The sequence below is a fragment of the Ambystoma mexicanum genome, chromosome 6q, assembly GCF_040938575.1.
Source record: "Ambystoma mexicanum isolate Mex_15411 chromosome 6q, UKY_AmexF1_1, whole genome shotgun sequence".
NCBI classification, from domain to species: domain Eukaryota; kingdom Metazoa; phylum Chordata; class Amphibia; order Caudata; family Ambystomatidae; genus Ambystoma; species Ambystoma mexicanum.
In genome coordinates, this window is record NC_090937.1 from 1,312,709,424 (window position 1) to 1,312,725,369 (window position 15,946).

Below are 15,946 nucleotides of genomic sequence, written 5' to 3' on the forward strand. Positions count from 1 at the left end.
TCAGTTTCCCCTTAAAAATTAGCAAAATACAAGGGAAGTAAAGTAGAGTGCGTTACTTGTCTCAAAAAAGTCAGGTTAGAAAGAAGACAGTAGCAAAAAGATGGGATGCGCCATAGGAGTCCATTGGAGTTGAGCAGCAAGAAGAAACATCTTTTCTACCAATGTGAATGAGGCATGGCAGAAGGCACAGAGCATGGACAATAAAGAAAGAGGTTAGAGACTTGTTGAATGGTTACAGTAGCACTGTGGCTAGTGAGTGGAACTGCATGGATGAGGTTGCAGTAGTCCAAGCAGAAGATGGCCAGTAAGTGTGATTGGGAAAGAGTAGCCATATTTTTACAGTAATGTAAAAGTAGTAGTGACATGAACAGGTAGGTGTGTTGCCATTAAAAGGAAGGTGTTTAGGGTCTTAGTAGCCTAGTTGCCTTCAACAACGACAAGTGGAGTAGCTCATGAGCTGGTAGAAAATGACCAGATTGACCGTACGTCAGGTGGTGACACATTAATCACAAAAGAGGTTGCAGAAAAAAGTTAAATATTAGACATGTGTATGATTCAGTGTGCAAAAATGGTCAGGGGATTGTCGGTGCAAAATAATCCTGAACTAGAATGGTTCAAAACATCAGCGCTGTTTGGTTTATCTGGGACAAGATAAGCAGGTAAAATTTTAGGACAATTAAACAGTTCTTTAGTTGGTCAAATGAATTGAGTAACCCAGTCCCCTTGGTGAGGCTGTAATTGAAAATGAGATGGAGTGCATGCAAGCTACGCTGCTACATCAGACAAAGGCAAGAGGCCAATCGAGCCACATATAAGTTACAGTGATCCAGTCTGAGGTACTCCCACCCACTTGGCATAAGGAAAAATCTAATGGAGCGCATCATTTTGCCTGACTGCCAACACTAATGTATAAGTAACTTAAGATATACGATTTCCTTTCCATTCTGGCCAGAGAAATTACTGATTATCAATAAGCAAACAGAAAAACGCATATTTCAAACATGACATCAGCGCTCACTCACATCTGATGTGCTCCACAGGTTGCAGATTCCAGCGAATGAAACATTGTCAGGTAGGAAAGGAATTAAAGAAACATAGCGAGCCACCAGTTCCTAAAAAACAAAACAATGCAGTTACTAATGAAAGTAGGTTCAATCAAAATCTTCTTAAGTGCAGTTTGGTGATTTTCTTTTTTAAATAATCAGTTGCTCACCCTTATATACTTACACTTATTGAGTTTACACTCCTCCTAAGTGTTAAGACAATCTAAAGCCCAGAAAAAGACCCTTTGGTCGAAACATGAGTTTGGCTGTTTCTTATTGCATTAAATACCATATGGCTGTTCCTCATCGTATCTCAATACTCCATGAAAATTGAAATTGATTTTTGTGATTGCGCAGCGTGGTTGTGAAACAAGTTCTCCATATCCCTTCCCATCTCCATCACCCCGGACCTCTCCAGAGATTGTTTCATTAGTTTGGCAAGTGCAATGATGGGTTTTTTACTGCGATGGTCGCGGTCACCGTGGGCGTTTACAAAAATCAGATGACCTCATGTTTTCTTTTACCAATCAGCAGGTGCATTCAATGTCCGCGGACATCACGCCGCCTTCTGGACCAATCGGAGTCGGAAGCCCGTACGCTGAGAAAACAGGGAAGTTGGACTGAACCCAGATATCACTAATTTTTCTTTACCTACCATTTGGACGTTTTAAAGAAAACTATTGGACGGCTTCACACCAAATTTACAAAAGCACAAATTCGGGACCAAGCCGTTGCTCCTGCTGCAGATTTGGTGAAAATCCATCCAGCGGTTTGGGCTGTAGGCCTGAGCAAATTATTTTTTTTCAATTGTGTCTATGGGAAAAACCACACATTTTGGGACCCCCCCTATAACTTTGCACCCCCTTGAAGAAAACTCAACAGACTTTGCAGAATCACTCTGACAGGGCCACACACCTTTTATGCAAGGTTTTGTGAGGATTTGTCCAGAGGGGGCAAAATTATAAGCCACCCAAAGAGTGTTCTTCCCATGGGTTGAGCAATTTAACCATAACTACAGGGCCGCTAACGCAGGCACTGTAATATATTTTCTTAATGAACATGTTTTGCATTAATCACAAGCAAGTAACTAATGTAGCAATGTCACTATCTCTCCATACTAACAAATCCACCCTATTACCAACCCCTAATTTCTTTCTTTACATTGTTTATTCACATGGCATCTATGATTTACATTTTTTTTAAATGATACAGCCCAGTTTTGAAAAAGGTTGTGGGGCCGATACACATGTTAACACAGAGGGGATGAAAGATGCAATAAATCAACATACAGGTCTAATTCATTCTTTGAATATATTTATGGAAGTCTGGTGCAACCACGGAGTATAGCATCTAATATTTGGTCATGTGAGAGCAGGAGGTTGTGGTGAAGGCGAAGAGGGTGAAGAGTGTAATAACAGGAGAAAGAGGAGACAGAAAGAGGTGGTAAGAGTTAAAAGGGTGACAGGGGAGATAGTAACAGAGGGTGTGAATGGACAGGAGGGAGAGATGAGAGTTAAGAAATTGAAGGAGGATGTGGTAACAAAAGAAGGAGTGAGAGGACAAAAGAAGGAGAGGGAGGACAGGAGTCTGTGGTGAGGGTCATGTGGGTGGCATAAGTGGTGGTAAAATCAGAAGGATGCAGGTTGTGTGAGGAGGTAATAACACTAGGACACTGGCAAGTCAGTCCAGAAGAGGTGGTAGCAATCAGGATGCAGGAGGAGGTGGTGAGACCAAAGTATAAGGAGGAGGTAATAACATCAGGCTGGAGGAAAAAGTGATATGAGGAAGGAGGAGGGAGGAACACCATGGGGTTGGAGAGGTAGTGAAGGTGGTATATGGAGGAAGCTGGAAGTGTGACATTCGTGGAGATTCCCAAGAGGAGAAGGAGGAGACAAAGGGCAGAGAGACGAGAACAGAACAGGTGATAACATCTCCAGAAGTGGAAGAAGAGAGTACCATCTCTCAGACAGAGCAGGAAGGTTCTGGCGGCCCCATTTGGATCAAGGCTAGACCAGATGGTGGAAAGAGAAATGAGACTGGATCAGGGAGATTATTTTAAGATCAGAGTAGTGGGGGAAGTGAACCCAGTAGGAAATCCAGACAAGGCCACACCCTTGGGACACCTCTCTAGCCCCCCTCTGCTCGCTAAGCTCACCCACGTACTTACAAGACTTTACATCAGAGTAAATCTCGGGGTAAGTGACCCGAGAAAGCCTGAACCTAGATAAAACAGAAAAGGGTCAAGCTTCCATAAATAACAATTTATACACACACACATAGGCAGACCTGCACCCAATCAATACTTGAATCGATAAACCAGAAAAATTGGCAACTCAGGAAGCATTATAGTAATGTGCTTCCTTCTTTTCTTTCGTTGTGTATCTCAAATTTAGTCAATCTTTTTGTTTGTTTATTTTCAACTAATGTAATTTGTCCTTTCTGTAAAATTTGCTATTGACCCAATATGTGATTTTTTCTCCATTAAGTTTCTATATATGTTGTTCAAAAAGTTGTTCTTGTTTTTCTGTTCTAAGTTCTTGGAATCCTTTGAATTCACAAAAGTTATATCCAAATAAATTAGAATTTTAAATACATATAGTGTGACCATATGATTGCATCCAGAATGGATACGGCCAGAACTCTGTTTGACGTGATATCTGAGAAGATACTCATATTAGTTTAAACAATTTTGAATGAACTGCACAGCAGCGTGGACCTTAATGTTATTTCTACAGTTTTACGTCCCAATCCACAGCTGCGCATGGGATTCCCACCCCCCCCTTTTTGTGTATGAATAGTTACAGCCTACACCTGGAGACCATCCCCAAGTCAGTGAGAGAAAGAACATAAAAGTCAACACTGGCAGGATTGTCTGGGCCTTCTGTTGGTGGATCTATGGTATCTCATCACTGGCCTGGTTTGCCAAAGCCCATGTTCATGGGCTTGGTTGTCCCACTGTAGCAAGAAACTATGTAACTGCCCGTTCGTCCCCCTGACCCCCCTTCCCACCACTCCTCTATCTCTGTTGTTGTGTGCAGGGGATAACCCTGCAACTCGTTTCATTCCCTCCTGTGTGCCGCCCAGGATCCACACCCAACATTTCTCCACACCCAGTCAGTCATCCCTGTCCTTACAACCATTCCTGACCTCACCCTCCGCCCCTCTCCTCACCTCAGTGGCCAACAGCTTCCAATCCTTGGGTCCTCGCCTGTTTGCATGAAATAGCACATGCGCTATTTCCCATCGGGGTGCCATTCAACAATGCCTGAGGGAAAAGTGGGCTGAATGCTTTGTTTGAGGTGCAGGACCCCCATATAAGCCAGCCCTTATATGCCGGTACTGATGGATAAAAGAAAGAGGGAGGACACCAAGCCCAACCACTCAGACAGGCCACTACCTACACCAGAACACTGCTCCCAGGCTGTGGTTTCTCTTCGGTAAGTAGAAAAGCCAGATTTCCACTTCACAAGAAAGTTGACCCCGGGGACCTGAAGACCTCTAATGAAACTTCAGAAGCATAGTGTCTAAAGTTCATTGGCAGGGCCTTTGACATGCAGATGCCCACATGGCAGAACCCCCGAGGCTCCATACTGCTAAGCACCTACAATAGCCTCATCAAAATTTTGGAATTCATGGGGTTTGAGAGAATCTGGTGGAAATACATTTTAGGACTGAAATACCAATGGGCTGCTATGGAACCAGAGAGGCCCCATACCACAACACCATGGTGGCAAAGATGCTGGTGGTGGGTTTACTGTGCCCAGAAGACCATAGGAGAGAAATACTTATTTTGTTGGTCAACCTAACTCAGACGCTAGACCATATCTGTCCTGGGGAAATGTTGACTCATCTAGTCTTCAAACCCAGATATACCCTGAAATGTGTCACCAAGCCAGAAGGAAAACCCATCCCCCACTGCTAACAGAAATAGGATTGAGAGGAAAGACCTACCTGGCAGTGAGAGTTGATTCAGGGACCAGCCACAAACTCGAAGGTATGTTGGGAGCGTCAGCTGACTACCTCAGGTAGACATTTCACCAGCTGTGAATAAGAAACTGGGAGGCCAGAGGAGCAGGCAGAGGCCTCTAAAGGATGCAGACTACTCTTGAGTAAGCAGATTATCAGAGCGAGGGAACCCTAAAGCAGACGCGCATCTGGGGATACCTGGCCACCAACACTGATGGCATAAAGACTGAGGAAAGAACAGCTACCAGAATTCTGAAACAGTTGAACAACCAGGACGGGAAATACTAGAAAGCAAGCTTCCAGCTTTGCGGAAGGCAAAAGATCAGGATTCTCCCCGGAGAAGCAGAATTCCTAGGAAGAAGGTAGAAGGGATGAGATGTCCTCTGTTGGGCCAGATGCCACCCAGGGAAGCCACAACTCTGGGGAGCGGAGAGAGGAGGATCTTCCCTGCTATTCAAGAGCCACAGTGAAGAAGTTGCAGGAGACCTGGACCGTCTGTGAACTGGAGGTGCACCAGCAAACCAGAGAGCAGACCATATCCTTCCCAGCCTATTCAAACTTGTCAGGTAAATGTGAAGAAGACGGGTCTCTGAGAGGTAAGGGAGAGGCAGGGCATCATAAATCCTACCCTCCAACACGATCAGCTTGGAAGGGAGTGTGGATGATGAGTTTGGATGCTGGTTACTCATCCTTCAGGATGAACCAAGGCATTTAGAGATCCTGAGGCAATATCATCTTCCAGATCAGTCTCTCTCTCTCAGTTCAGTCAGAGGGAGTTAGGCCCTTAGAGACTACTCGTTAAAAAAACCACTGGGGTGTTCTGCTCAATTTATGCTTAGTTCAAAATGGCGCGGGAGCACAATGCATTCTGGGAGTGCTCGGAGCCATGTTGGATATTTACTTCACTCCGCAGTGAAAGGCTGCACACATTTTGCTGAAGTGTTAGATTCACAGTGCTGAGACAAACATGTTTTTTTTCAAACTTGGTATGCAGTCAAGGCCATTTATGCTGGGAAACTGTTCTCCGTGAAGCATGTTTTTAGAGCAGCGAGCCCCTGCATTCCTTGGGGGGGAGCTCTTGATTGACCCAGCTGGCAACCGACGGCTGTTCCTCAACTGCGCAGGTGCAATTCCAGAAGGTTCGAGAATTAACTCCTTTTTTTGGAGTGCCTATATAGGCAGAAACCTGGAGGGGTCAGGTGAGACTTCAGCCAGAGAAGGACACTCCGTCTGGCCTTCCTGTGAGCTGTGGCACTCTCGTCCTGGCAGTCCTCGGAGTCTTCCAGCCGTAAATGGGTGAGATGAAGAATAATAATATGCTCACGGTGATGTATTCTTTCTTTGACTTCTTTACTTTTTCTGTGATCTATGTCCATGTTAGTTTTATGAGTTATTTCTATGTACTTGTAATCTTTGAATAAATAGCCGTAAAGAGCTGATTATCTTCTAAAGCGTGCGTGGCTGCGAGTTATTGTGTGTCTGTTTTTGGGTTGAAGTATTTGCTCTATAATTGCATTGGTGATTTATGGTAGCTGCGTGCACTTTTCAGAGGAGAGCAATACATTATGGCGCTGTGAGCAGGGTTATTTGTGATGAATAGTTTTACAAAGGTAGCGGGCGCCCCTCTCTCGCAAGAACAGACATGATAACCTGTTCAGTGGTTATTAACCACTTGAGAGTTCGCAGCCACTGCTTTTACTCACTGTGCCTTTCACAGATGGGAAATATCCATTTGCATATCAGTCTTTGTCCTGCCCAGGGGCAGTCCAGCACCGAAATACAATGGCAATTCCAATCTGAACGAGAGTACCACCAGCAACCCCATACACGTGTTTCACCCTTGTTGGGGATCATCAGTGAGGTGAAGCTGATGCCTCTCTAAGCACAGTGAGAGGGAGACCACGTCTGGTTGCCCCCAGGAGACCTAGGGTTACCAATCCCAGGTTCCTTAACAAATAGTTTTACAAAGGTAGCGGGCGCCCCTCTCTCGCAAGAACAGACATGATAACCTGTTCAGTGGTTATTAACCACTTGAGAGTTCGCAGCCACTGCTTTTACTCACTGTGCCTTTCACAGATGGGAAATATCCATTTGCATATCAGTCTTTGTCCTGCCCAGGGGCAGTCCAGCACCGAAATACAATGGCAATTCCAATCTGAACGAGAGTACCACCAGCAACCCCATACACGTGTTTCACCCTTGTTGGGGATCATCAGTGAGGTGAAGCTGATGCCTCTCTAAGCACAGTGAGAGGGAGACCATGTCTGGTTGCCCCCAGGAGACCTAGGGTTACCAATCCCAGGTTCCTTAACAAATAGTTTTACAAAGGTAGCGGGCGCCCCTCTCTCGCAAGAACAGACATGATAACCTGTTCAGTGGTTATTAACTACTTGAGAGTTCGCAGCCACTGCTTTTACTCACTGTGCCTTTCACAGATGGGAAATATCCATTTGCATATCAGTCTTTGTCCTGCCCAGGGGCAGTCCAGCACCGAAATACAATGGCAATTCCAATCTGAACGAGAGTACCACCAGCAACCCCATACACGTGTTTCACCCTTGTTGGGGATCATCAGTGAGGTGAAGCTGATGCCTCTCTAAGCACAGTGAGAGGGAGACCACGTCTGGTTGCCCCCAGGAGACCTAGGGTTACCAATCCCAGGTTCCTTGAAATTCATTAGTAGGTGTTTGGGGTTTAGCTGCTGGAGGTTATAAATCTTTGATGAAATTAGCGTGTTTAGTAGTTAAAAGTCTTAATCATACTTCGCAAGCTTCAGAAGAATTACTCCTTGATAGTCAAGTTATTAGAAAAGCTACTTTGCAGAACAGAGCTGCTGTTAATTACTTATTGCTGAAACATAATTTAGGGTGTAATGCCTTTGAAGGTATGTGTTGCTTCAATTTGTATGACCACTCACGATCCACCACTCACGATCCATCGGAAGTCATATTAGAGGTTTGAGGGTTCTCATTTTCTCAAGTATCTCAAGATCAAAACAGAAGCTGGTGGGATTATTTTCATGGATACCTGATATTGGGGGTACGCTACGTTATATTTTTGCTTGCATTTTTATTATATTGTCTATTATAATTGCTTGTTTTTGTTGCCCTAGTTTTAACATTTCGTAAGTTTCAAAGACCAGTTCCAGTGCCACCTGGCTACTGAAGATAAATATCCAAAGGGTGGAGATGTTCTGCTCAATTTATGCTTAGTTCAAAATGGCGCAGGAGCACAATGCATTCTGGGAGTGCTCGGAGCCATGTTGGATATTTACTTCACTCCGCAGTGAAAGGCTGCACACATTTTGCTGAAGTGTTAGATTTACAGTGCTGAGACAAACATGTTTTTTTTTCAAACTTGGTATGCAGTCAAGGCCATTTATGCATTTATGCTGGGAAACTGTTCTCTGTGGAGCATGTTTTTAGAGCAGGGAGGCCCTGCATTCCTTGGGGGAGGAGCTCTCGATTGACCCAGCTGGCAACCGACGGCTGTTCCTCAACTGCGCAGGTGCAATTCCAGAAGGTTCGAGAATTAACTCCTTTTTTTGGAGTGCCTATATAGGCGGAAACCTGGAGGGGTCAGGTGAGATTTCAGCCAGAGAAGGACGCTACGTCTGGCCTTCCTGTGAGCTGTGGCCCTCTCGTCCTGGCTGTCCTCGGGGTCTTCCAGCCGTAAATGGGCGAGATGAAGAATAATAATACGCTCACGGTGATGTATTCTTTCTTTGACTTCTTTACTTTTTCTGTGATCTATGTCCATGTTAGTTTTATGAGTTATTTCTATGTACTTGTAATCTTTGAATAAATAGCCGTAAAGAGCTGATTATCTTCTAAAGCGTGCGTGGCTGTGAGTTATTGTGTGTCTGTTTTTGGGTTGAAGTATTTGCTCTATAATTGCATTGGTGATTTATGGTAGTTCCGTGCACTTTTCAGAGGAGAGCAATACATGGGGCTGGATGGCAAACACCTGGGATGAACCAGCAGACGCAAAGGCACAACCCCAACAAGACTGCAGGGGAGAACTGTAGATATACGACAAAAGCAGGGGTGTTGCTAGGTCTGGAAAAGAGCCGGGGCTTCGCTAATGATGGAACTGTCGGGACTGGGGGCTAGCTAGCATTTTGCTTGTAGCTCCTGAAATTCTATCCGTAGCTACAACCAAAAGGCCAGGGGCTATAGCCCCCTTAGCCCCCCCCCCCCCTAGCAACTCCTCTGGACAAAAGTACACTCAGTGGGCGAATTTGAACAACATATCAGGGTCCTGCCTCAAAGAAGAAAGCTCACATATCCCTCCAACACCAAGGTCTCTGCTTCCATCCTGCCAGGGATGATTGGAGGCACTTTGAGCATTTTGACTGGCACCAGGAGGGTCATGTGACATGTTGCCTCGCTTGTGATGGAGTCTTACCAGAACATCCAGCCTGGGGGACTGCAGCTAAGTGCCAAAAGCAGCAAAGGGCTTTTGGGTGGGAAAGCCCCTTAAGCCAAGACTGACATTCTTTAGAACACCTCTTTTCCTCTTCACTGAGGTCACCCCTTGCCCAGCTGCTCTCCAGTCACAGCAGAGCTGTTATCACCTTGGAGGACGAAGGGCTATCCCTGTTTTGGGCCCTTTGGGGAACTCAAGGCAATGACAGACGTGACACTTATCATGCAGTTCAACAAATCTTTATTGATTGTCATGTTAATTAGGGTGAATGCCTAAGGAAACTATGATAAACACTATAGGGACTGCTGCATAAAACTGTTTCAGGATATGCTAATGAAAAAAGTAATCTCTTCATGTTCCCTAAATTCCCAGGAGAGTATTAAACCTATTCTCACAGTCCTTACTCCTTTATTCTATAATGAAAGTTCCAAAGTGTTGGCCAATATAAAAACCAAACCTACTCTTCAGCCCCCTGTTGACCTTACTCTGAAACATAAGTCTAAAGCCTACTCTTTACAGTCAAGCCCTGTTAGGAATTCATCTGGAGAGGTTCTTACTGCAGTTACAATCTGGTCCCTCCTCAAGACCTTCTTCGGTTTTAAAGCGGGTCCCTCCTAGTTGGATGATTTCTCAGGATGTAGAATATGTTCCATGGGACATTGGCAGGCATCAAAATTAAAATTGCATGAGCAGGAGGTAAAATCAGCTCCTGGGTATTGTAAGGGTGCAGAAGTATGACTCTGATACAGTGGTGGCATGGTGCTTGCCAGAAACCTTTTTTATATATGGGAAAAGAAAAAACCTATCTTTCCCCAATTCTAAGAGTTTCCCAGCCTCAATAAAAACTAACAAATCTGTCAGAATGTCCAAGAACTAAAATAGTCCACAGCCCTGTGTCAAAAACCTATTTCCAACACTTACACCTAAGCTAGAAGGTGTTTGCTGTCCCCTGGGTTCACAAGAAGGACTCCCTTCCTCTGAACAGGCACAGTTCCATGTATCAGAGAAACTGGTCTTTGAGGGGGATGGATCTCTTCCCCAGGTCATAATCCTTTTCCAAAATAGTTAAGAGTGGTTAAAGCAAAGTTCCAAAGTAGCAAAGGTTCCCTGGTTCAGAAAGAAACAAAAACTCCACCTCAAAATACTGTTATCAATAGAATGCCTTACTTCTCTTGGCTCTTCACAATGTTCACAAACACATCAGGGGAGGATTACTCCCTTCCCCTAGTTCTCTTTGGCTCCTTTCATTGCCAAGAGATTGCTTCTCTTCTCATGGCTTTTCACACTGTTCACAAACACACCAGGGCGAATGGCTCTCTTTCTCCGACACTCTCGGCTCTGTTTACTGCCTGGTTTCACAGCCAACCTGATTTATTAACCTGCCAGGCGCTGTGGCTAGGAAGATCAAGGATGAAGCTTTTCTTCATATGGATACGAGTTCCAGAATGGATCTTCTTATTTAGGTCTTCTGATACAATTTATTTTCCTGCCATGTACTATGTGGCCTGATGTATATAACAGTCTCTTCACTCTGGCAGTTAGGGTCCGAGACCCTGTATTTCTGGCTTTTCTTGCCCCTTCTAAATTGCCCCGACAACCAGTGTACCTTATCTCATGTTCCGCCAGAGTTCTGGCTTTTTCTGGGTGCCTCTAGTCATCTGCATGATTCGTGGGGCTCTCTCTACCAGCTTGCCATCGCTTCCTCTCAGCAAGTGTCAGATCCAGTCCTTTCAGTTCTCTTCTTGACCTCCCAGGCTTCTTCCTATTCGAATGCGGTTCTCCGCTTGCTCTTGCGGCTCCTCCAGGGAGGGCTTGATGAAAACCAAAGTCCTTCTTCCCTTTTCATTGCATGCTGGAATTCGGTTGGTTTCGGTTGTCTAGTCTGTTCATGTTGGTTCTGCAGGGTATTCCACATTGCTCCGCACCGCCTCCTCGTCTAAGTGGTGATGCTCTCACTCTTCACTGGGTTGTCAGTGTTCTTGTTCATCCCAGTTTCTGATTGTGCTTTCTCTAAGTCAACCATACTCTTCCTCGTCTCAGTATCTCCAGAGGGAGTGATACCATCTACCCAACAGAGACATATGGAAGTGTGTGGGGTTGGTGGAGTCTGGAGGGGGTAAGTGGGTGAGATGGGGGTACTGTCTGGTGGACATACCAGATTCTCTTTGAATAGTCATCACTGGTCCCACAGAAGGTTTCCCTCGCCATGAGATCCTCCTGCTGAGTACCACCCCCAGGGGGACTATCAGGTAGCGACCTCACCTCCTTGGCTTCATAAGAATAGGCTCCCCCTATTGGGGCAGTGACACATTCTGGAGATTCGTCACTGTATCCAGCATTAACAAGTGACTAGGAGCTACCACTGCAGAACAAGGCACCTGTATATAGCATTCTGAAAATGTGACTTTCACACAAGAGGCAAAAATATCATTTTGTCCATTATTTATGACCAAGTATGTTCTAAATGTTGAATAGATGTGTCCTGAAATTCTTTTTAAAAAAAAAATATATTGTACCAAACACACCGAGTTAAATTCAAGTAGGTGTGTTTGTTCTGCATCAGTTGGCCTGAGGAGCCAAAAGTAGCTCCTGAAGCCAGGGTAGCTTGGTGTCAAGCTACCCAGGCTCTTCTAGGCTCCAAGCAGGACCTAAATAGCTCCCACCTCCCCATAATTTTGAACCCTGATTGGGTTTCTTGGGAGGCACGAACTATGTCCCTCCTTGACCATGGGTTCCAGGACTCACAACAGGTCCCTCCAAAACCTTGTCCCTCCATGATATTTCACCCCTTTTTATTTAGGGTTCTTTCCAGGCAGCCAATATTCTCTGGCGCTGGCTTCCTAATTCCCAGAGAGACTTGAGAGATGCTGCTGAATCCTTCTGGATAGCAGTTCTCCTTCAGGGTTTCCCTGATTTACCAGCTCTCCACTGCTCCTATCAGCCTCCCTAGGCTTATATTGCCTTTCTGCATGAAGCGGTCATTCCAGTAATGACCGCAGCCTGGAGTCATTACTGGAATGACTATTTAGCAACCTACGCTTGTACCAAGGGGGCCTTTGCAGGTATGTCTACTACATCTAGGAATTAACTTTCCCAGCCCCTCTTTTACCCATGCTGCTGTGGGGCACTTTTTAAGACTACATCTGATAAGTGATTTCGCAATTGCTCTTGTATCCCTGCCCAGGATTGTTATTTCTTTCAGGAGTCTTAATTCCCAATATTAAATGATAAGTTAAAATCGTTGATTGGTTTATGGTGTAATGGTCTCTATTAGGCTTTAAAAGAAACTGCAAGGTTTAATAAGCAATGTCGCTGTGCAGCACATTTGGCTGTCTCTTCTGCTGGGTGCAGCATCTCTCACCAAAGAGTTGTTGGGAGTACATGGTTGTAGAGTACCCAACTGCTGGTTTCTGTTTTCCAGTCCATAGGCTAGTCTACTCCTGTGTGTGGCATTCTGGTTAATGAAGTTACCAGGGCAGTGGGACTGCACAGGGCTGTTCTTGAGGCCAATTTTTAATATCTCTGTGGGAGTACTAGACATTGGAATCCCTCCTTATCCACTGTCTGGTTGACATACTGTGTAGTGGCAGGTCGGCCCCATCACCTTTGTCTCACCTCATAAGTGAGTGTGGGAGTTCCTCTAACTCACCAAAGGCTGCTAACTGTCTCCTGGTCACTTATTGCCCATTCTATCCCAGCTCAGAACTTGTAACTTTCCTTCTCATCATGGTTGGTATGTGCAGCCACTGCCATTGAGTTCTGCATGCTACGCGTCCTTGAGTGCATTATTTTATGGGAAATGGAACAAAAGTGAATCAGGTCAATTAGACAGAACAAATATGAATGTATTCGAGGAGATTGTTATGAAACCTGTAGGTTGTTCTATATTTCACAAAGCACGACTGCTCACACCAGTAGTGATGCCACAAGACAGATTATTTGTGCCCTATAAATCATATGTAATCACGTTTCATATGAACCCAGAAGGAAGTAAAGATACAGTGCCCCCTTCCTATACAGTAAATTACAGTCCACGCTCTGTCCCCTTTTTCCTAAGAAAAAAAGGCTCCTATTCAGTGGGGCATTCACTAGATGTATGAATATAGCATTCCTTGATAAAGAGGTAGAACCAGTTTATGTAGGTGACCCGGTTTATTTCATATGTGGAGAAAAAACATATCCTTGGTTGTCTAGAAATTGGGGAGGTACTTGTTACCTGGGACTTTTGTTCCCGGGGGTATTCCTTTCAAGAACAGCAGATATAGCCAAATTGTCCAGGTCAAGACCACAGCGAAACGAGAAAGGAGGTTTGATCGCGGAAGACATAGCAAAGTCATTCATACCATTTTGGGGCCAAGCAAAAAAACTTCTATAATATAAGACAACTGTCTAGAATATTAGAAAAAACAATAAATGGGACAACGGATATATTATACAATATCACATTAGAGGAGAAAGGAATTAGATTGATGACACTTCAAAATAGGATGGCTCTTGATGTAATCTTGGTTGATCGTGGGGGAGTTTGTAAAATCGTGGGATCAGCATGTTGCGTATTTGTAAGCTACTCCTACCCTACGATTTTCGAAGCTATAAGAAAGTTGCACGTTTTGAGCTCTGACCTGCACCCCGCAGAAGGAAGTTGGGAATTGAACACAAGCTCCTGGTTCTGCGAAGTATTACGCTCATGGGGATGGAAATTAGTTGCGATCCTAGTAGCAGTACTAGGAATATTTATGACATCATGTTGTTGTATACACTGCTGACCTATAATTTGTACTGAAATAAGTGAGGAGTGTATACAGATAGTAACAAAAACAGAGCACCACTAAAACAGATACTCAAATAAATGATGAAATAAAGACAGTGAAACAATTCATGTCAATTAATATTGATGACAATGATAATGAGGAGGAAACTAGCAGTATGCAAGGTTCAGAATCAGATACTTGGTCAGAAGAGGATGCAATGTATGGATGAGGCGTTTGGCATACGGCCAAAAGGAGGGTTTGTCAGTCTAGAAAAAGTAGGTACCCCCCCAATGATGGAGGCAATGTATTTTGTTGGCCGAAGACCAACCGCCTCATGTGTCGGTATTAGAAATAAACATCTATCAGCTTGACTAAAGTGCGGCCATTTTGAAGTGATTGAAATCGCCATTTTGTTTTCAACTTTTGCCTCTTGCTTTTCTGCCAAAACTGCTTTGCTGAAAGCTTATTCTGCTCGACTATTATTTTATTGTTCATGCATAGAGCAAGGCCGCAAGATACTTGCTGAAACATAACGCAGGCGACCTAAACAGAAATGCCCAGTCTCCTCCCTCACAAGTCCTTGGAAGTAAGCAGCAAGGCATTTAATCATTACACAGGTGCCAGCCAGTCTCGCTCATGCGGTAGGAACAGTAGAAACGAACAATAATGGCTTGAATTATGCTCTTCTTTGTGGCCCCCCTTTCTGAGCCCTGTAGAGCCCTGTAGAGCCTGGAATGTGTCTCTCCCCTGCACGTAGCTTGCTTGCAAAAACAGAAGCAATGTGTTCTCTTAAACAAAGAATTGTGTCTGCAGGCTCACAAAATTGCAAACGGTTGCTAAAATGAATGTCTGAAGGTGTCATACTCATCACAATTGTCAATCATCGAACCCAGTTCAAAGGAAATGCATTATGGGCGGTATTGAATGTGTCACCGCTGATTGTAAGATTCTCATTTTGTATATATGTAACTGTTGTAGAATGATTCACTCTCTTGCGTCCCTTGGGGTCTGGAGACACACGTCGCGGGGCGTGAGACCCAGTTGGCCAACTGAGACTATTTGCTTTGCAATAAACCCTAGCTTTTGGGAATACAACCTTGTGTCTGGCGTATCAGTTCGTGTGTGGTGATTGTGCCTTGTTTCCCTAAGCGAGGGTCCCCTAGGGGGCCCTTCACAACCTTGCCACCTCTACCCCTTTCCATTGTCGCTTACCAACTTGGGCTGTGCCCTTCCTCCACTGTCTTCACTTGGCTACTTCTTTTACTCTCCATTATGCACCTTACTGTTGCTCCCTTCTTCCTCATGCTCACTTTTCACCTCCCCTTCTCTTGAAGCCTTCAACCACAAATTGCTCTAACTTCTACCTCACTCTCTCCCCTCTCCCCTCTGCTTTCCTACTGCACCCTTCAAACTCAGTGCTCTCGTTCTCCCAGGATGTCCAATGGCATCCACCTCCCCGACCTCCTATCACTCTTTCATTTGCCCTCTTACTACATCACTTATCACTTCAACTCTTATCACCCTCAACTTTCACTTCTTGCAATCACAGAAACCAGGATCTCCCTTCATGAATGCTATACTAGTAGCTCTCCATACTGACACTGCTACATTCTCCCACTCCCCCAGACCTGTTAGGAAGGGCAATGGAGTGGGGTTGCTTATCAATAAAGCCCTTGCTACTGTCCCTCTGAAACCACCACCTCCTCTTTTAAATATGACACTAATCTATTCCTCTTTCCTACTAATTTCAGTGTTTTG

At 44.7% G+C, this 15,946-nt stretch overlaps 1 protein-coding gene across 2 annotated transcripts in view; it reads right to left on the minus strand.

Moving 5' to 3' along the window:
- CC2D2A (coiled-coil and C2 domain containing 2A) overlaps positions 1-15,946 on the minus strand; it is a 1,164,962-nt gene that overhangs the window by 108,871 nt on the left and 1,040,145 nt on the right. For both annotated transcript variants that reach the window (XM_069631936.1, XM_069631935.1), the window contains one exon: positions 1,023-1,112. In XM_069631936.1, the coding sequence (XP_069488037.1) occupies positions 1,023-1,112 (90 nt within the window). The remainder of the gene's footprint in view (positions 1-1,022; positions 1,113-15,946) is intronic.